Below are 21153 nucleotides of genomic sequence, written 5' to 3'. Positions count from 1 at the left end.
ACGCAGCTCTCCACGCTACGTTACCCTCCAGCAACTGTACTGCACATTCAGATTTTCTCCAAGTACTCTTTTAGTGCCTGCTCAATATTCATATTGATTTACGTGGGGCATAAGCTACAATCTTATATCACTCTCAGTTACTGTCTCCCTCTCATATGCCTGGAGCCATAGAATTGCAGTCAGAGTCTTGCGTAGCCTACAGATAACTTTTCGCTATATCATTTCAGCATGAAATTTGCTTGTTACAGGAACAACTTTCAAAACTATTCTCTCTGTATATTAATCTGGATTGCAAGCATATTACAAAGATGTTCTGTACCAAATGATCTATTACTGAAGATATCACAGTCTTTGACAAGTCAGAGAGGAACGTCTGAAAGGACATACTTTGAGTAGTTGAAGCGGTAGCCAAAGGGAAGCCAGGATTTTCTCGTGATCTCTGCACGTGTGCCCGTTTGAACAACACAAAGCATTCTAGTCGTTTCCAGTGGGCGTTTCCGGGTGGTTGTCCTCTGTAAGCGGTCTTAGACGTTGTTTCCACGGCTCTGCTTTGGACGAGAGATACAGTAAACTGTTCTGAGCTTGCTATCTGATAGCCATTTTCATGCAACAAGTCATAGAATTCATGGTGGGATTACGGCTCACATGCCTGGCGTATTAGTGTTTGGTGCATTCTCTGATCTTTAACGTACCTTTACTTGTGGTCAAACTTAACGTTAGTTCATTAGGTTACCTTCCATTCAGAAGAACTTCAAAGAACTGTGAGCCGGCCGCGGTGGTCTAGCGGTTCTAGGCGCTCAGTCCGGAACCGCGCGACTGCTACGGTCGCAGGTTCGGATCCTGCCTCGGGCATGGATGTGTGTGATGTCCTTAGGTTAGTTAGGTTTAAGTAGTTCTAAGTTCTAGGGGACTGATGACCTCAGATGTTAAGTCCCATAGTGCTCAGAGCCATTTGAACCATTTTTTTGAAAGAACTGTGAGCGACGCCCCAACAGCAGGGACGTAGATGCACTGAGAAAAAAAAAATTGGGCATTGAGAATAGCTAACTACCAGCCGATATCTGGATTTGCATAACAAAATCCAAAAAGGAAGACTGATTGCTGACCTCTATAATTTATAAATTAACGTTAGTTGTTCAGTAAGGCAGTTAGCATTCGATGCATGTGGCGCAAAATCGAGTTTTCCAAAATCCATCCGAATAATTCTCACGTTGAGTACAAAACACTCTCATTTATTTAAATGTTTCCAACATTTTCCAATGCATCTAAGCCTCTTTTTATTAATTAATTCTTACGTGGTGATTTGATATGCCATGTATATCAATGTATATCAAGTATGAACAATTGTACTCTCTCTTGTATCAAAGACTATGTTTTAAGACGAAATACCGTTTCTAATGACCTTGTTGTCGACAGGAAGTTACACCGTACTCGTCCTTTTTCCTAGACGACATAATTACTAACTCAATCGATGCTTCTCTGATGTGTTCAGATTTCCGTGTTCATGTTTAAAGATTCTATTACTTGTGGTGTACGCCTTTCGTATTCTGTATTTCACCTAAAGTATGAATATTTATGCGTACTCCGCCTTCAGCAGGAATGCTAGTGAAAATGAGGCACAGTTGAGACCAATATGAACTCTTCAAGGAACAATTTGCTGGACTAATTTTGTATTCTTTGCGTGCTTTCCAGGTTAGCAAGTAAGTGACGGCGTGTAGATTCCGTGACTGCTGGCTGTTTATCATTTCATCCTCGAAGAGACTGCTATGAATATTTATATTTCAAGTTTTTAGGTAGAAAAATACAAGGTTATCACACTGAGCCCAGTATGCCTGTAAGGTGGGTTACCTACACTTGCTAAAAAGGACTGTGATCAAAAAATTTACGTAAATATCCATTTATAGCCTCTTTCCGTTGCGCAAAGTGAACATTAACTACCCTTAAATTATTGTCAGAGTGCGTTTTAAACCATTTATTGGGCCTAAACATTGAGTAGAAAAGGACATTTATTGAGAAAATTTTTCTGAAGACTTATTTTCATGCACATAAATAACAGTAGATGTAAGAGGGCTAGCTATTAACAATATAATAATAATAGTATAGTATGGATCAACGGCTTGCGGAAAGTATTTCGTTTGGGCGGCACTTTGGCGTATGGAATGACCCTGAGCCAAGGGCACCGGGTGTTCCAAGTCAGTCACCTATCAAAGCACTAACAGGGCCCGACGTTGCTTACCTTCCGTGAACCAGTGTATGCAACAAGGTAGGGCCATTGGCTAGGTGTTACTATAAGAGTGCGAGCTTCCAAAGAGTGTGTACCAGTCATATTTCGTATCTGACAACCAAAGCTTCGACGTGCTCTCTAACGATTCAGCAACATCTCACTAGGATGAACGAGACAGAGGGCAACTTGTGGTATAGGAGGAAGTGGCTCCCTCGCAGAGCCAGCGACGCTAGAGAGTATGCGGAATCTGTGACGTGTGACCGCGCGTGCGTCACAAGCAGCCTGGCGCCGCTGCCAGACGTCGCAGAGCACGGTTGCACAGTTAAGATGGCACCACGCTGCGCCGCGCCGCGCCGCGCTGCAGAAGGCATGAGGTGAGTCTCCTCTTTTCTTTACCGTCGCGTCACCCTGGCTACATCGCAACACCGGCAGCTCGTAAAGACAAATGCTATCTTTTAGGTTATGTTATGAACCTACATCTAGGCCAAATTCAGACTCCTATGATCAATTGATACAGAGTCGTGCACGGAGGATAATACAAACAACTGTTTCGATCCGTGTGTCGAGTAAGTAGCTCAAAATGGCTCAAATGGCTCTGAGCACTATGGGACATAACTGCTGAGGTCATCAGTCCCCTAGAACTTAGAACTACTTAAACCTAATTAACCTAAGGACATCACACACATCCATGCCCGAGGCAGGATTCGAACCTGCGACCGTAGCGGTCACGCGGTTCCAGACTGTAGCGCCTAGAACCGCACGGCCACACCGGCCGGCTGAGTAAGTAGCAAGGACACCGTATCTCTATAATGGAAAACGTATAGTAATACACCCATCATGCGAACGTTGATCGAAAATTCCTTTAACCCTCAAGTAGCTGCGCCTATATTTGTTCCTTTATTGCTCTCGTGGTATACTGTGTACACCGTCGTCCTGCTGCGCTGTTTATGACCTAAAATTATGTAGTTGCGGCTATTTATGGTTATTGTAGACATACAGTAAGTTTAGTTTGTAAAAAAAAAGTTTCAGAAATGAAACTGTACCATACCAGCCAAGTCTGCGAACCTCGTTGATATGACAGGTGAATAGCCAAGGTAGAGCAACACAGTTTCTTCAGAGAAAAAAGAAACTGGAGCAGTGAGTGTACGCAGAACAATAGCGCGAGTGTTTAAGGATTAAGGAACTCCTTTGACGCGCTATGTTAAGTCATATAAATTAATGTGGTCGTCTCTTTCGAGACCAGTGAGTTACTTGCTGTAACTCAGGTCGTTACCACATTTGTAGGCAACTACGGAACGCGGTAGTGATTTCCAACGGTAATAACTTTTCCACTATTGGAGCACAATGCTGACTGTGAATGCTGATATGACGCTTTAAAATCATACATTTTGTTCGTCACTTGACTGCGGGAAGTGGCATCGCAATACTTACTGGGCTAAAAATTGACATAGTCACAGTGCAGTACACTCTCTCTTTCATCCACCAGTTGCAGGACAAGGGCGCTTATTTTGCTGCTTTAGTCTTACATTGTAGCAACCCTCAGTCACCTGTAAAGGTTCAAGGAGTTGACGATCAGCCTGCGTGTTACGTGTCCTCTTTCTTTGCTATTGGTCAGTGCAGTTACCAGTTTGCTGCTGCCATTAAAAATATTTCTGTCAGTATACACAGCATGTAATGAAACCGATCTAGACCAAATTTCAGGTTGGTTGATAGCGATTATCAAAAGGTTTGAATCGCAACAGAACTTTCTTCCGAACAGTATCGCACAGTAGTTTGATGCTGCCTTCTGTGTAAGATAGATCGCGTTTAACAACTTGTTATGAACCAATGTTCCACTTAGTATACTATCATCGGCAGCCTTGCAAAAGGTGCTGTACCCACCAAACAGAAACAAAAAACATAAATATATTACAGAATAAACACAGTCTTGGTTGCGAAATTATTTAATACCACTCACACGTGTCACCTTTTCCGGGCACCATCAATTTATGTAAAAGTAGTTCGATGTGTAACCCATTCGACAGAAGGTCTTATTAAATGGAAAATGGATGCAACAGTAACTGGAGTATAATCCATCCATCATTCAATGGATACATATCCAGGTACTGTAGCGTCCATTTTCCATTTTATATGCCTTTATATCGAGCTACTTTTACACAGTCAGATGATTCCCCGAAAGGGTGAAAACGCGTCATTGATATTTAATAATTTTGCAAGACTGTTTTTCTTCCGAAATAATTCGAAACTGGTAGCAGTAGCACCCTGCCGCAATGGAATGGAGTAATTGTTGCAGCACAAAAGTATTTAGTTCTTAATTGGTCGCCCGGAATATCCGCGTGGTCTACGGCGCCTTGCCACGGTCCGCGCGGCTCCCCCCGTCAAAGGTTCGAGTCCTCCCTCGGACATAGGTGTGTGTGTTGTCCTTAGCGTAAGTTAGATTGAGTAGTGGGTAAGCTTATGGACCGATGACTTCAGCAGTTTGGTCCCATAAGTCCTTATCACAAATTTTCAAAAATTTCTTAATTGCACAGAGTCTTTAGTCTTTAGAAAGAAGGAACGATAACGTGAACTAGAGGAATTAGTAATCAAAGTCTGAGTCCTTGATGTTGAAGCTCGTCCACTGGTAAGAAGAAAAACTTTGTGATATAAAACATTCGTTTAATTCTTAAAATTTGATTCCATCGGCTTTTGTCAACGTTGATCAGCTGTTGTTTTGTCATTACTTAATAACCTAACTATAAATTCCGAACAAAATAAATTATAGTAGGCAGTCATACTTAATGTACTTTTAGCCCTTCACAGCCCATAGCGTGTAACTTAGATATTACAAGATCAAATGTGGAAAAATTAATCATTTTTCCATCAGCTACTGGCACTTATCACGTACTGTAGTATAACGAACAGTAAAATGACAGTGGAGAACCACAGTAAAATGAAGTAACAGACCTAATGAAAATTCTCGAAGAAACATTATACCTACCAATTTGTACAAATGTGTTTAGCACGTCGCATCTTAATTACCGCTATTGCTAAAAATATTGCACCTGGTCATCAAAAACATGCAACCTCGTGTTATGGGTTGCTGAGTTGAACTCAGCATTTATGAATCCACAAACTGGCTGCATTGTTTCAGTTACTGTATTGTTATAGTAATTTCAGCAAAATGAGCCATCTGTGGTTATAGGTGGTAAATGCTATGTTATTGAAATACATCGATCACAACTTATCGTTTTTGAGTGTAACGCGATTTAATTGCAAGCTAATAAGCCAGTAGCATGCCAGTGATCGAAATAATGTCAAATGAAAATATATTAAATTAAAACATTAGATATATGTGTACTAACATTTTGTCTGTTGAGTTCCAAAATGTCTCATATCATTCAACAAATTAACTTTTTACGTTCCCATTTCCGCCTTCGTGCTTTATAGAACTGTACAGAGGTGGCCATTTCTCTGTTCAAAGCCTCGATCTGTGAATGAAGCAAACAGACACTTAGATACAGGGTACTTCAAAAAGAATGACCTGATTACAAAACTCCATATTTATTGATAAGAACATACTACAAACAAGGGATGGATTGCAAAATACGAAATTTTAACGTTTATGAATTACAAATTCTCTACTTATCCACCAGCAGCAGTACGAACGACATCTAGACGATAGCTAAATTCGTCATAAACTTTATGCTATGTATACGCTTTTACAAAAGTTACGGCGGCTATAATTCTGTTCTTGACGTCTTCTATGTCGCGGGGTAAAGGAGAGATAAACACATTTTCCCTCACACGTCTCCACAAGAAAAAATCGCATGGGGTCATGCGTGACGGACGATCTTGGAAGCCAAGAATGCAAGGCAGTATCTCGGGGTCCAGTGCGCCCTATCCAGCGATGAGCTATCTTCAAATGCTGAAGAATGGGCTTTTTTCCCACAATTTGAGGAGAACTCCGATGACTTCAACTTTTGCCTTGAGCTATTTAGCGAAACAAAATCTCGATTGTCATCCTGGGGAAACGAACAAACTGAACGTGAAAGCAAATTTTTATCCTCGTGGCACCTGACTTAAAGAAAGTACAGAACAAAAGATAATAAAAGACAGAACGGATGGATAATGAAATTTGATATTCGTCTCGAAATTTACGCGAACAGTGTTCGCTCTTTTCTGTGACCGCTTGTTATTGCTTTGTTGGGTCACATGGCTAGTGACGTGGGCTATGGCCGAAGTTAGAGACGGCGTTAGTGCATTTATGCCGAGGGTCCTACTTCTCCTTTTGGTCTTGCTCCATCAGATCAGATACGGGACCGGAAAACATTCGTGATGATGGCGGCATGAATAGTTCGCCACGTCATCGAGATTCTCGAGTGTGTTAAGGAAAAGTTGGCGAGCAGAACACTCATACAGCCCACCTTCTCACAAACTGTTCTTATGGGCACTGAGCGCAATTCTGGCACTGTTTAACATTGTCAATTTTTTGTATGTTGTACTTCATTAGCAATAGTTCATAGCATTCAAACACTTTAATCGAGTTTCACACGAATTTATTGGTAGAGTTTGTAGTGATGAGTATTGACGACCTGAAGAAAAAGGCGTTGGTTCTTGTAACGTGTAGCTAAATTCTGTGAAGTACTATTTAAGTGGGTGAATACTACCTATTATTCCTAACCTGAACTAATTTGTAGAGTAGGTGTGCGCTCAGGTCTGGATACTTTTCAGGTGCTGGAGTCCAGATACAGGGTTATTACAAATGATTGAAGCGATTTCACAGCTCTACAATAACTTCATTATTTGAGATGTTTTCACAATGCTTTGCACACACATACAAAAACTCAAAAAGTTTTTTTAGGCATTCACAAATGTTCGATATGTGCCCCTTTAGTGATTCGGCAGACATCAAGCCGATAAACAAGTTCCCCCAACACTTGGCGCAGCATGTCCCCATCAATGAGTTCCAAAGCATCGTTGATGCGAGCTCGCAGTTCTTGCACGTTTCTTGGTAGAGGAGGTTTAAACTCTGAATCTTTCACATAACCCCTCAGAAAGAAATCGCATGGGGTTAGGTCAGGAGAGCGTGGAGGCCATGACATGAATTGCTGATCATGATCTCCACCACGACCAATCCATCGGTTTTCCAATCTCCTGTTTAAGAAATGCCGAACATCATGATGGACGTGCGGTGGAGCACCATCCTGTTGAAAGATGAAGTCGGCGCTGTCGGTCTCCAGTTGTGGCATGAGCCAATTTTCCAGCATGTCCAGATACACGTGTCCTGTAAAGTTTTTTTCGCAGAAGAAAAAGGGGCCGTAAACTTTAAACCGTGAGATTGCACAAAACACGTTAACTTTTGGTGATTTGCGAATTTGCTGCACGAATGCGTGAGGATTCTCTACCACCCAGATTCGCACTTTGTGTCTGTTCACTTCACCATTAAGAAAAAATGTTGCTTCATCACTGAAAACAAGTTTCGCACTGAACGCATCCGCTTCCATGAGCTGTCGCAACCGCGCCGAAAATTCAAAGCGTTTGACTTTGTCATCGAGTTTCAGGGCTTGTAGCAATTGTAAACGGTAAGGCTAAAGCAGAAGCTTTTTCCGTAAGATTTTCCAAACCGTCGGCTGTGGTACGTTTAGCTCCCTACTTGATTTATTCGTCGACTTCCGCGGGCTACGCGTGAAACTTGCCCGCACTCGTTCAACCGTTTCTTCGCTCACTGCAGGCCGACCCGTTGATTTCCCCTTACAGAGGCTTCCAGAAGCTTTAAACTGCGCATACCATCGCCGAATGGAGTTAGCGGTTGGAGGATCTTTGTTAAACTTCGTCCTGAAGTGTCGTTGCACTGTTTTGACTGACTGATGTGAGTGCATTTCAAGCACGACATACGCTTTCTCGGCTCCTGTCGCCATTTTGTCTCACTGCGCTCTCGAGCGCTCTGACGGCAGAAACCTGAAGTGCGGCTTAAGCCGAACAAAACTTTATGAGTTTTTCTACATATCTGTAGTGTGTCGTGACCATATGTCAATGAATGGAGCTACAGTGAATTTATGAAATCGCTTCAATCATTTGTAATAGCCCTGTATTAATCTCCACGCCACTGTCGTCCGAAATTAGAACGGTGAGCACGAGCATCTTCCTGCTGAGACCTCAGCGGTCATTTCTATGGAAGACTATGCCTCTCGTTATTACGCTGAACGTTAAGATCGTGCTCTTGAAGATAGATATGTCAGTCCGCAATATTTAGCATTCAAGTACACTATCCGAAACAGCAGACAATTGTTACAGTATTCTGACGGATAAACATCGCACACCAAAAAATAATTAATGTAGAGTAATGAAATGTCGAGGAGACATTTGTCTAAGTAACGTAGTTAAGTAATTAACATTGCAAGATGAAAGGGTAATTTAAACGCGAGATAAGCAACTGCAGATATGAAATGTTGGTACATTAATAACCGTTGAAACACCAGAATGTTGAATGCAAGCATGCAAACGTGCAATCACAGTGTTTTACGGGCGCCGCACGTCAGATTGAGAGACGGAGTCCCCTGTCTGTTGCACTTGGTCATTCACTGCAGGAATGGTTAAAGCTGTTCGTAGATGGCTCCGGAGTTGTCGTCCGATGATGTTCCATATGTGCTCGACTGGAGACAGATGTGGTGATACAACAGGTCAAGACAACCTGTCGACACACTGCAGAGCATGATGGGTTACGATAGCTGTGATTTCCTGCTGGGAAACCTCCCCTGGAATGGTGTTCATGGATGGCAGTCGAATCACCAGACTGACGTACAAATTTGCAGTCAGTGTGCGTGGGATAACCAAGACAGTGCTCCTGCTGTCATGCGAAATCGCTCCCCAGACCATAGCGTTATGTGTAGGTCGAGTGTTTCAAGGACGCAAACAGGTTGGTTGTTGGTTCTCAATTGGTCTCTTTCCAACCGACACACGGCATAAAAAAGACCTCCACCACGCCCTCTAGTGAGTTCCCGCTTGACACTACTGAAGTCACAAATGGCGTTGGATTGGGTTCAGCGGAATGCACGCTACAGGGCGTCTGGCACGGAGCTGTCCTTGAAGTGACAGAATTGTAACAGTTCATTGTGTCTCTGTGGTGCCAACTGCTGCTCCAGTTGCTGCTGCAGAAGCAGTACCATGCCCCAGGGCCATACGCCGAACACGATGATCTTGCCTCTCGATAGTGCTACATGGCCGTACGGAGACCTGTATTCTTCTCAGGTACATTCTCGTGACCACCGCCTATTATGTACGGTGGCTGCATTCCTGCCAAGACTTTCTGCTTTATCGCAAAAGAAACATCCAGCTTCTCCTAGTCCTTTTACACGACTCCTTTCAAATTATGGGATGCTGGTAATAGCGTCTTTGTCGCCTTAAAGGCCTTGACTGACATCAAATCACGTCGTCCAGTTTCAAAGGTAACTATCACCTACGACTCTTGCAAAGCGTCTTTAAAGCAAACCTGATTAGCATTCCCGCAGTGTCGCTACTTGCGCCGCTCTTATGCTACTGGCACGAAATGTGAGCGGACATCATCTTCCAATTGTAGAAACACGCCGACCAACTTTCATTTGTATCGCGCAACCTCCTTATTGATGTTGCGATTTTTTTTCCGTCCGTTTATATGATCAGTTACTAGTGCTTACTCCGCCATCAGCATCTCCGATAGCGGAGATCTGCATTCAAACTGCTATGGTAACTACACACATCAAAAAAGTTTTACATCGCCCCAATTCCCAGAAGTCCTGAAGACAGACGTTGACTGTGGATATTGTATCACATACACAGTCCCTTTGATTGTTCAGCGATGTCACTAAACCCGTCCAAACATGTAAACTACCATGCATGAGCAGCGCCTGTTAGACGGAGGGGGTCAGACAGCCGATCAGTTCTTGTCATTCCACCATGAAGGTGGTACACAGCTCGTGTCGTCCGTAGTTCAGCCATGCCTAGATGGTCAATACCGCTGTTCGATCGCGTCAGCGCTGTTACATTGTGCCAGGAAGGGCTCTCAACAAGGCGTCTCGGAGTGAACCAAAGCAGGAGACTAAGAGACACAGGAACTGTCGGTGACATGTCTCGCTCAGGCCGTCCAAGACCAACTACTGCAGTGGTTTAACGCTACCTACGGATTATGGCTCGGAGTAACCTGGCAGCAACGCCACCATGTTTAATAATGCATTTCGTGCAACCACAGGACGTCGTGTTACGATTCAAACTGTGCGCAATACGCTGCACGATGCGCAACTTCAACCCTTACGTCATGGCGAGGTCCATCTTTACAACCACTATACCATGCAGCGCGGAACAGATGCACCCAACAACATGCCGAATGGACCTCTCAGGATTGGCATCACGTCCTCTTCACCGATGAGTTTCGTGTATGCCTCCAACCACACAATCGTCGGAGACGTGTCTGGAGGCAACCTGGTCAGGCGGAACGGCTTAGACACACTGTCCAGCGAGTGCAGCAATGTGGAGGTTCCCTGCTGTTTGGGGGTGGCATTATGTGGGGCCGACGTACGCCGCTGGTGTTCATGGAAGGCGCCATAACAGCGTACGATACGTGAATACCACCCTCTGAACGATAGTGCAACCATATCGGCAGCATGTTGGCGAGGCATTCGTCTTCATGGACGACAAGTCGCGCCCCCCTCATGCACATCTTGTGACTGACTTCCTTCAGGATAACGACATTGGTCGACTAGAGTGGCCAACATGTTCTCCAGACAGGAGCCCTATCGAAAATGCCTGGGATAAATTGAAAAGGGCAGTTTGTGGACGATTTGACCCACCAGCCACTCTGAGTTATCTACGTCGAATCGCCGTTGAGGAGTGGGAAAATATGAACCAACAGTGCCTTGATTAACTTGTGGATAGTATACCACGACGAATACAGGCATGCATCAGTGTAAGAGGACGTGCTACTGGGTAGTAGAGGTACCGTTGTGTACAGCAGTCTCGACCACCACCTCTGAAGCTGTCGCTGTATGGCGGTACAACATGCAATGTGGGGTTTTTCATGAGCAATAAAAAGGGCGGAAATGGTGTTCTTTTTGATCTCTACTCCAATTTTCTGTACAGGTTACTGAACTCTCGGAACCGAGGTGATGCAAAACTTTTTTTGATGTGTGTATTTACCGATGTAAATACATACTTAATAAAGTTTGAGTACCTTTTGAATTGTCAAAACGATGTAGTACAGCGGACTTTCCTTGTGTGCAGGAAAACCGCTGATGTCCGGTGGATGTCTTGGCTTCCTCTAGTGGCAGCGATTTCTCTGCCTCTTGCTGAAGGACGCCTCGACTGCACGTGCCACGTCCGGGCTCAGAAGCGCAGCGTGGTCCACATCATTTGCCCTAGCTTGCAGGTGAGCCCGTGTTACGTTCTGTTCTCATTCACATCTTACAGTGAGCTGCAAGCAGGTAATACGACATAAATGGGAATGTCGACAGAAATCACACACCACACGCTGTTGTGGTGCCACGTACTTGAAAATGCTTTATTTCTTTGTTTGTTCAGATTTATTTCGCCATTGAATAGACAAGGTTCAGATGATTCAAATGGCTCTAAGCACTGTAGGACTTAACATCTGAGGTCACCAGTCCTCTAGACTTAGAACTACTTAAACTTAACTAACCTAAGAGCATCACACACATCCATGCCCGAGGCAGGATTCGAACCTGAGACCGTAGCAGTAGCCCGATTCCGGACTGAAGCGCCTAGAACCGCTCGTCCACAGCGGCCGGCAGAATATACAAGGGTTATCTATGTTTTCAGGGCTGGAACAAGTAGAAGAGGAATAGATTTCGTTAATTTTTGTGAAACATATAGGAGAATTTTGAAGGATGAATCTTTTCAACACCCGCTACAAATTAAACAATTAATGTGGGAAGTTGATGTTATTTACGGAACTGGGAAGGTATGTACCTTTCGCAGGCAGCGGACTGCTAGTTATCACCAGACCACGTCCCACATTTCCAAAGCCTAAACTGGTAGTAGTTAAAAATAAATTAATTGATAGCCAGCGCAAAGATTTAGCACGATACAAATTAGTGTTAAGAGTCCTTTCCTGCAACCAAATCATACGGGATGACAATTAAGCATCAACGGAAGAAATGGCTCAAATGGCTCTGAGTACTATGGGACTTAACATCTTTGGTCATCAGTCCCCTAGAACTTAGAACTACTTAAACCTAACTAACCTAAGGACATCACACACATCCATGCCCGAGGCAGGATTCGAACCTGCAACCGCAGCAGTCGCGCGGTTCCGGACTGCGCGCCTAGAACCGCTAGACCACCGCGGCCGGCCACATCAACGGAAGTACTGGCACAGTGATCCGTGTAGACTAACGTAAAAGTTACTGAACCGCTCTATTACACGGTAACATTACTTGCGCACTTTCGAAATTACTTCAGTCTTATATGTAAAATGGTGTAAAAGTTACTTAAGCGTTTTATTGTAAGGTAACATTACTTCGAGACGTTCGGAAATAGAAGCTTCGAAAAGACAGTCCACTAAAATGAGATTTCTTCCAGGAATATCCTAAGCGAATAAAGGTAAGATGAGGGCCGTAAATATACGGGGCGATACAAATATACACTGTTTAGTACAAAAAGCGGGTGTTGAAGTCGATAGAATGACCGTCTGACTGCTGCTTTAAAGGGACGTTTCCCTGTGGAAGTTTCCCTGTGAACACTGAAGGAGTGAGGAAATAATGAGTACTTTAACAGGCTGTGTAGACTACCCCTTTAATGACGATGATAAGGCCCACATACGACACAGCCCTTATGGCTGAAAGTAAACAAAATAACTCTTGAATAAAATGTACAAGTATTTTCCAACGCAGGATATGTGATCAATCATAGTGGCCCAAACAAGAAAGAAATTAACATAAGACTAGTTACAGTTGTATAATACACTCCTGGAAATGGAAAAAAGAACACATTGACACCGGTGTGTCAGACCCACCATACTTGCTCCGGACACTGCGAGAGGGCTGTACAAGCAATGATCACACGCACGGCACAGCGGACACACCAGGAACCACGGTGTTGGCCGTCGAATGGCGCTAGCTGCGCAGCATTTGTGCACCGCCGCCGTCAGTGTCAGCCAGTTTGCCGTGGCATACGGAGCTCCATCGCAGTCTTTAACACTGGTAGCATGCCGCGACAGCGTGGACGTGAACCGTATATGCAGTTGACGGACTTTGAGCGAGGGCGTATAGTGGGCATGCGGGAGGCCGGGTGGACGTACCGCCGAATTGCTCAACACGTGGGGCGTTAGGTCTCCACAGTACATCGATGTTGTCGCCAGTGGTCGGCGGAAGGTGCACGTGCCCGTTGACCTGGGACCGGACCGCAGCGACGCACGGATGCACGCCAAGACCGTAGGATCCTACGCAGTGCCGTAGGGGACCGCACCGCCACTTCCCAGCAAATTAGGGACACTGTTGCTCCTGGGGTATCGGCGAGGACCATTCGCAACCGTCTCCATGAAGCTGGGCTACGGTCCCGCACACCGTTAGGCCGTCTTCCGCTCACGCCCCAACAACGTGCAGCCCGCCTCCAGTGGTGTCGCGACAGGCGTGAATGGAGGGACGAATGGAGACGTGTCGTCTTCAGCGATGAGAGTCGCTTCTGCCTTGGTGCCAATGATGGTCGTATGCGTGTTTGGCGCCGTGCAGGTGAGCGCCACAATCAGGGCTGCATACGACCGAGGCACACAGGGCCAACACCCGGCATCATGGTGTGGGGAGCGATCTCCTACACTGGCCGTACACCACTGGTGATCGTCGAGGGGACACTGAATAGTGCACAGTACATCCAAACCGTCATCGAACCCATCGTTCTACCATTCCTAGACCGGCAAGGGAACTTGCTGTTCCAACAGGACAATGCACGTCCGCATGTATCCCGTGCCACCCAACGTGCTCTAGAAGGTGTAAGTCAACTACCCTGGCCAGCAAGATCTCCGGATCTGTCCCCTATTGAGCATGTTTGGGACTGGATGAAGCGTCGTCTCACGCGGTCTGCACGTCCAGCACGAACGCTGGTCCAACTGAGGCGCCAGGTGGAAATGGCATGGCAAGCCGTTCCACAGGACTACATCCAGCATCTCTACGATCGTCTCCATGGGAGAATAGCAGCCTGCATTGCTGCGAAAGGTGGATATACACTGTACTAGTGCCGACATTGAGCATGCTCTGTTGCCTGTGTCTATGTGCCTGTGGTTCTGTCAGTGTGATCATGTGATGTATCTGACCCCAGGAATGTGTCAATAAAGTTTCCCCTTCCTGGGACAATGAATTCACGGTGTTCTTATTTCAATTTCCAGGAGTGTATATCAGCACGGAATGGAAGAAGGATGTCCTGAAACTATACTAGAAGAAAAAAAAACTTTTACAACACTGAAAAGATTATCTTGGGAAATTCGCAGGAAAACAAGCTAGGAGAATTTTATAGGTGGTGCTACAGAAGATAGTTAAGAGCCATTAGAGATACGCAAGTACGTTCACTGAAGCTGAGTCCTGTTCGAAACTTTTCTCCAAAATTAGTAAGTACTTTCATTAACAGCACATACGAAGAAAACTTTGTAAGAGAGATCAGGGACGGTTTTTTTATTTCGTGACCTAGTTGGTTGATCAAGGAAAACAATAGTAAGCAAGTCTTGAAGCTGTAACAAAGAGCATTTACTCACGCAAAAATTTATCAGCACATATAGGACCATTGGAGTGACACTGTAAAGAAGTAGTTGAGAACATGGTAACCTTTTGCGCCATCGTTGTCCACGAATTTCACTCTTTACAAAATGAAACAAGGGCACCAAATTGAAACAATGGCACCAAACAGAATGTCTGCAGAGACGTCGATTAGATATTTCCTTGAAGCGAGACCACTGAATTCAAATCACCTAAAAATGATTAAGTAAGCGGTAATTCTCTAGGTATAGAGTGGAACTCGTCTAAGGTGCGGTTAAGGCAGAGATAGTCACGGAAGGGGAAGTAGTGGGCAGCTGACAGAGGTAGAATGGTTGGAAAAAAGTATGATTTGGAGACGAGACAGGGAAGGAAAAAACAGTGGGTTTAACGTCCCGTCGACATCGAGACCATTAGAGACGGAGGAGATAGGGCCAGAGGAGGCGAATACAGGTAGCATATAGAAATGAAAACATTGCAGGACATCTACGTGCTTTATCATCACCATCGTTCATCGTGTTGTTAGCTCATATTCAGCGGTCAGTATCTTGAAAACTCCAGCAATGATCTCTCTGAGAAGCCATATTTGCTTCAATATTTGATGCAGATAGAAACCCAAAATCTACTTATGTTGACCGTTTTCCTCCTGAGGCATTTCACTAAATCTATGTATCCATCCTGCAACATACACGATAGCTCTGGATTAAACATCTACCCTGAACTCCCGCCTACTTTAAAACCCAACAACAAAGGTTGCAATGTTTGATACTCCGCGTCACTAATGATGGATTCTAAATCACATCCTGAGGAAGAGACGATAAGATGTAACGTGGAGAATTGTTCAATGCAAGCTTTTATAGGTGGTCTGATGGGCTTTGTATGAAGGGACACCGACTGATTCGATCTGGCTGTGAGATTTAAATACTAACCTGTAAATTCGTTTTGTACATAACTTTCTTGTACATCTTCTGCTATTACATTGGATAATAATGACAAATAGATAGCTTCCCTGCTTCTGCCCCATCCTAACGTAATATCTGTATGTTTGGAGGTGTGAGGGAGCTGCAACGTGTGGAGGAAGAAATACACGACGACTATGAGAAACTTAAGGAGGTTCATCTCGAATTACGAAAATGTAGTACATAAAGCAAATTATTTCAAAAATAAAACTGCAGTATTTAGTCATCCGTAGGCGAAAAATTAGGTAAGGTTTCCTCTGTACACTGCACGCCATACAGAGCTGACTTTTCACGCTCCAGGGAATACTCATTGTAATCTATTAACCTCTAATTAGTGTCTCTTTTCGTTCTAAATGTTTATGTGTAAGGCACAATAAAATGCCAGAAACTTTGATACCCACTAGTGTTTCTCCAGTGGTACAGTTATTGTCATTGTTGTCATCTTTTAAACCTTGCATGAGTATAAATACTTTTTTCGAGTGTATTTTACAAGTGAGTCTCGTTAATGATTCCAGGCTGAACAATTAATCAACGTGGTATATAATTGAGGTACAAGTGGATAGATGTTCTTTGTCGACACTTATCTTTCTGTCCGGAGCATTTCCCAATCCACAGCGAAGTGTTATATGCAACAATTGACGCAGATACGTATCATTTTGCATGTCGTTCAGTATGAAACAGAAACAGTAGAATTTAGGTACAAGTCAAGACCAATATTACATTATCTAATTTATGCAGTCTACGGTCTAGCATTTAACAAACATTCGCACTTCTCTTTGAGAACATGCACATGCTAAACCTATTTTCATTATTTTTATAAGAACTAGAAACTACCATTAATTTAGATCGTTTTCCATCCTCAAAGAATGTATATTGTATAACCTCAATGTTTTATTAAGAAGAAGTGTGCTGCAATTACAATTGTTCTGTCTTTTTTCAGAATGGGAGTGCGGTCGACAGCTGCGTGACAGGTACTTCTGAATAAGTGAAGCATTAAAATTAGAGCGCACCATTCACAGTAAATATAGTGCTTCTTAGAAGACTGCTGATTGTTTCATAATGTGGGATGACTCTCCTCGGCAGTACTCTTTCAAATAAAATCATCCGAATACTCGTCAAGGACTGAAAGACGCGTCTCACTATTAGTTCCTATCCATTTCTTGCCAACTAGAAGCAGGTTATTCCAAGATGGTGAGGAAGCACAGTCCTTGAGAGTGTACAGTCTTACTATCGGCCCAGAAAATAGTAAGAAATGCCTGAAATTAGAAGTCTGAGTTATGTGAAAAGTTCAGGTGTTCCGATACCACCTCACGGATGGTTCCCGCCGCATGTATAATAGAATATCAATATCATTGTAACTACTACTGAAGTATGCCTACAGACCTCCACGCATATTACACACACACACACACACACACACACACACACACATATGCAAGCGCGCGCCCGCGATCGCTCATCGTGGCCCTCTTAGACCAAAATACTCGGCCGGCCGCGGTGGCCGTGCGGTTCTGGCGCTGCAGTCCGGATCCGCGGGACTGCTACGGTCGCAGGTTCGAATCCTGCCTCGGGCATGGATGTGTGTGACGTCCTTAGGTTAGTTAGGTTTAAGTAGTTCTAAGTTCTAGGGGACTTATGACCTAAGATGTTGAGTCCCATAGTGCTCAGAGCCATTTGAACCATTTTGAACCAAAATACTCAGAAGGTACCCCTGAACAACCAACCGAACGAGGCGGCGCAGTGTTTAGCACACTGGACTCGCACTCGGGAGGACGACGCTTCAAACCCGCGTTCGGCCATCCTAATTTAGGTTTTCCGTGATTTTCCTAAATCGTTTCAGGCAAATGTCGGGATGGTTCCTCTGAAAGGGCACGGCCGATTTCCTTCTCCATCCTTCTCTAATCCGATGGGACTGATGACATCACTCTTTGGTCCGCCTCCCTCAAAACAACCAACAACCAACTGAACAACCACTGAAAGTTTGTCGGTGTAGTTCTGATTCACCCCACAATGTTTTTTAAACATTACAATTTTGTGACATTAGCCAACATTTTTTTTAGATGAACTACCTTTCTACATAGTCTTCATCAGGTTCTATGATCTTATGTCAGCGTAAGACCGTAGATTCCGAGTGGGTAAAAGTTCTTGTTCTGAATGTGTAGCCAAGTTGTCTCTGCATGAATTATAATCTCACTATCTTCAAAGTATGCCCCTTACGTGACCCAGACAGATAGAAATTCGAAGATGCCAGGTCTGGGTTATAGTGTGGATTAGGTAAGAATGTCAGACCCAATTAGGCAGTGTGCTCCCAGGTTATGAGACTTGTATGTGAGCATGTATTGTCGTGTTAGAACAAAATTTCCCTTGTATTCTTGTCAGACCGAACACATCGGAAACAGTTCTTTGTTCAGAGTCTTCACATATGCCTCTCAATTAATGGTTGAACTTTTTGGTAATGCATCCGCGATAATGACTCCATCGCCATTCCAAAACACTTGTCATCGTGACTTGCCACCAGAGGGAGCTGCCTTGAATTTCTTCTTTTATGGTGATTGCGTTGGTGTCACTCTGGTGAGTGCCTTTTTGTTTCCAACTCAAAGTGATGCAGCCAGGACTCGACACCGGTAACTATGGGTCACAGAAAAAGCACTCCTTTGGCTTCAAACTGCTCGAATAGTTCACATTAAATGTCTTGTCACTAAATCCTATGGCGTGATGTCTCTGCGCTTCCTGACACTTTAACTCTCTTCAGCCGTCGTGCTCATTACTATACATTGTACACAAATATTTATCTGTGTTCACCACGATTTCTTTTACCGGAACCTACAATTCAATAGCACGTCGTTGATTGTACGCATGTGTTCCCTGTACACAATTTTGACATTTCGTTTCGACTTTGTCATCTGTCGGAATTGTTCGAAAGTTCCCGCATGTGCACTAGAAACATCAAATCTGAAACACTTAAAATGACTCTTTCCTAGATACATTAAACACTGTAAAAATTGCGGCATTATTCATTGTACGACCCTTGATTGTACATACAGTGTGAACATCAATAAAACTGACAAACAGCAGGGGGGGGGGGGGTTCATGACTGGAAATAGGGGACCAAAGGTACTACGAACACGTGTCTGGAAATGCCTCGTTTCCATGGTAGATGGCGCTGACGAATGACAGTTCTTTTGACTACGTGCCGTGTGTTCCTTGTGTGTTGCATTATGCGTGATACACACAGCGTACTGTAAGCAGCAGAAGCGTCCGGTATTCATGTCGGGAAAAAGCACACCGTCCACTTCCGGTTACATGTACATAGGACCTTTTTCCTTCATTATTAATCAGGAATTCGTCCCTGCAGTTTGTCGATTCTATTAATGTTCACCATGTAAAGAGCGTTTCGAAGTCTTTGCCTCAAACGTTTAAGGATGATGGATCACATCGTGGGAAACGACTTTTGTTAGACACAAAATGTTCACTGACTCTTGTCAGCGCCGCCGGTGTCCTTTTGTATTAGTTATGCCCCTGAGAGATGGCAAGGCGTAGACAAACTACTGCGTACGTTTTCAGGTGTATTGCCAGTCCTCTGCACTGCGTGGAAGGGGCTGGGGCAAGCACAATTGAAGTCCCAAACGCTCCTAAAATATCTTTCTCTGTTTAGAAACAATTATTCTTATGGTTTTCATGTTCAAAATCATTCTACCCATGTATTGCAGTAGGTTGTAAGCAGCATATCTAGTTAGAAGACCCTGCTTGTTCGATGCAATCTCGTCATCCCTAGCTTTGTCAAGAAGAGTCAGTAAATTCATTACAGTAGCACGTGATGAAAGACACTTCATACCAGTATTTCCAACTTCCTGTCCAACGGATGAGGGGCAAAGGAAATATGATTACCTATATATTTCGAATCATGCCCTAATTCCTTTAGTTTATTCTCGTGACACCGACCCAACAAATACGATGGAGGTAGCAGAGCTGACGTAAGTTCTTCTTAGATTACCGTCACCTACATTTATCCAAACAAGTTAGGAAAAAGTAACAAGCCCTTTCTTGGCAATATTGGTACTAAAAATACTTCAACATTCCTTTCATGTTTTTGTATGGATTCTACTTATCTTTTACCGTGTAATACGTCGTCTCATATTCTGTTCGATGTTCACTCCTGTATTTACCGGACAAGGATTCCAAAACTTCTAGTAATATACAAGAAGCTGCTTGCTTTATAAGCGAGTTTCTTCATTGTCCTAGAAATAAGCATTCACTTATCTGTGATTTATGTTGGAAGTAAATTGCCGATCTCCTTCGAAACAAGCCTCTCTGGAACATTTCCAAATTCAGAGCGAAATAGTACATGAATGACAAACGAAATTTACACCAATTAGAATGTTGCACGTGGTTTGTTGTAAAAGCGTTTAATGAACACAACGCCTTGCTGTCATTAGCGCCTTTACAAATGCCGCATAGTTATACCAGTGTTTTATTTGTTAATACCCTTTCGAGTTTCGGGATACACCCATAGTCAAAAGTCAGCCGTGAAAAATGTTTACATTTAACAGCGTATGTGGGATTCACATGGTATTTATACTCAGTATTTAGTACTCTAGGGGTGAACTAAAAGCAAATAACTTAATACAGCCCACATGGCTATGAGCCGATCGCTATAGTTCGGAAGTGGCGGCCAGACGATGCCGAATTGACGAACAGAATACACATTCCAGCAAGTCGTAATTACGTTTCCTCGGATGTCCTATTCCAAAGCGCTTTTACAGGCAGGTGCACAGACCTGAATTTTCTTGTTCTTCTGGAGTCTGCCCATCGGTCGTATTTCTTTCATGCTGTTCATCCATAAAACTTGCGTAATATTTCTGGCTCATGCAACATTGGTCGTAGCATTCCCAACATTGTCTTTACCGCATTTAGGGGTGGGCCATAACGTTCATCTCTCAACCTTCGAATTCTGTTCCATTTTTGGTGTGAAGTTATGGATCCACACCTCACTCACAATACGAAATTAGTACAACAGATCAGTTGGAATACATTTGAAAAATGTACAAATTTTGATGACATTGCTTTGCCCATTTTCTTTCAGACAGCTTTTATAAATTGAAGAACCCTTATGGTCTCTTACTCACTACAACTTACAAACACACATACACACATACACACACACACACACACACATACACACTCTTAGTTACAATCTCCCAGTCGGAAGAGGATTTTCGGTAAGATTCTCTTGGCATTAAGGTGAATGACAGAACTGAAA

The 21153-nt window shown here is 43.8% G+C and overlaps 1 protein-coding gene across 1 annotated transcript in view; it reads left to right on the top strand.

Annotated features, from left to right (window-relative positions):
* The first annotated feature begins 2541 nt into the window (after window positions 1-2541).
* LOC126162523 (macrophage mannose receptor 1-like) overlaps window positions 2542-21153 on the top strand; it is a 49112-nt gene continuing 30500 nt past the window's right edge. Inside the window, exons 1-3 of the mRNA XM_049919093.1 lie at window positions 2542-2598; window positions 11459-11603; window positions 16834-16864. Of these exons, the coding sequence (XP_049775050.1) occupies window positions 2552-2598; window positions 11459-11603; window positions 16834-16864 (223 nt within the window). The 5' untranslated portion in view covers window positions 2542-2551. The remainder of the gene's footprint in view (window positions 2599-11458; window positions 11604-16833; window positions 16865-21153) is intronic.

Source organism: Schistocerca cancellata, chromosome 2 (genome assembly GCF_023864275.1).
Source record: "Schistocerca cancellata isolate TAMUIC-IGC-003103 chromosome 2, iqSchCanc2.1, whole genome shotgun sequence".
Lineage (NCBI taxonomy): Eukaryota > Metazoa > Arthropoda > Insecta > Orthoptera > Acrididae > Schistocerca > Schistocerca cancellata.
The sequence above is the reverse complement of the archived record's forward strand: the minus strand, read 5'-3'. Positions and strand labels throughout refer to the sequence as shown.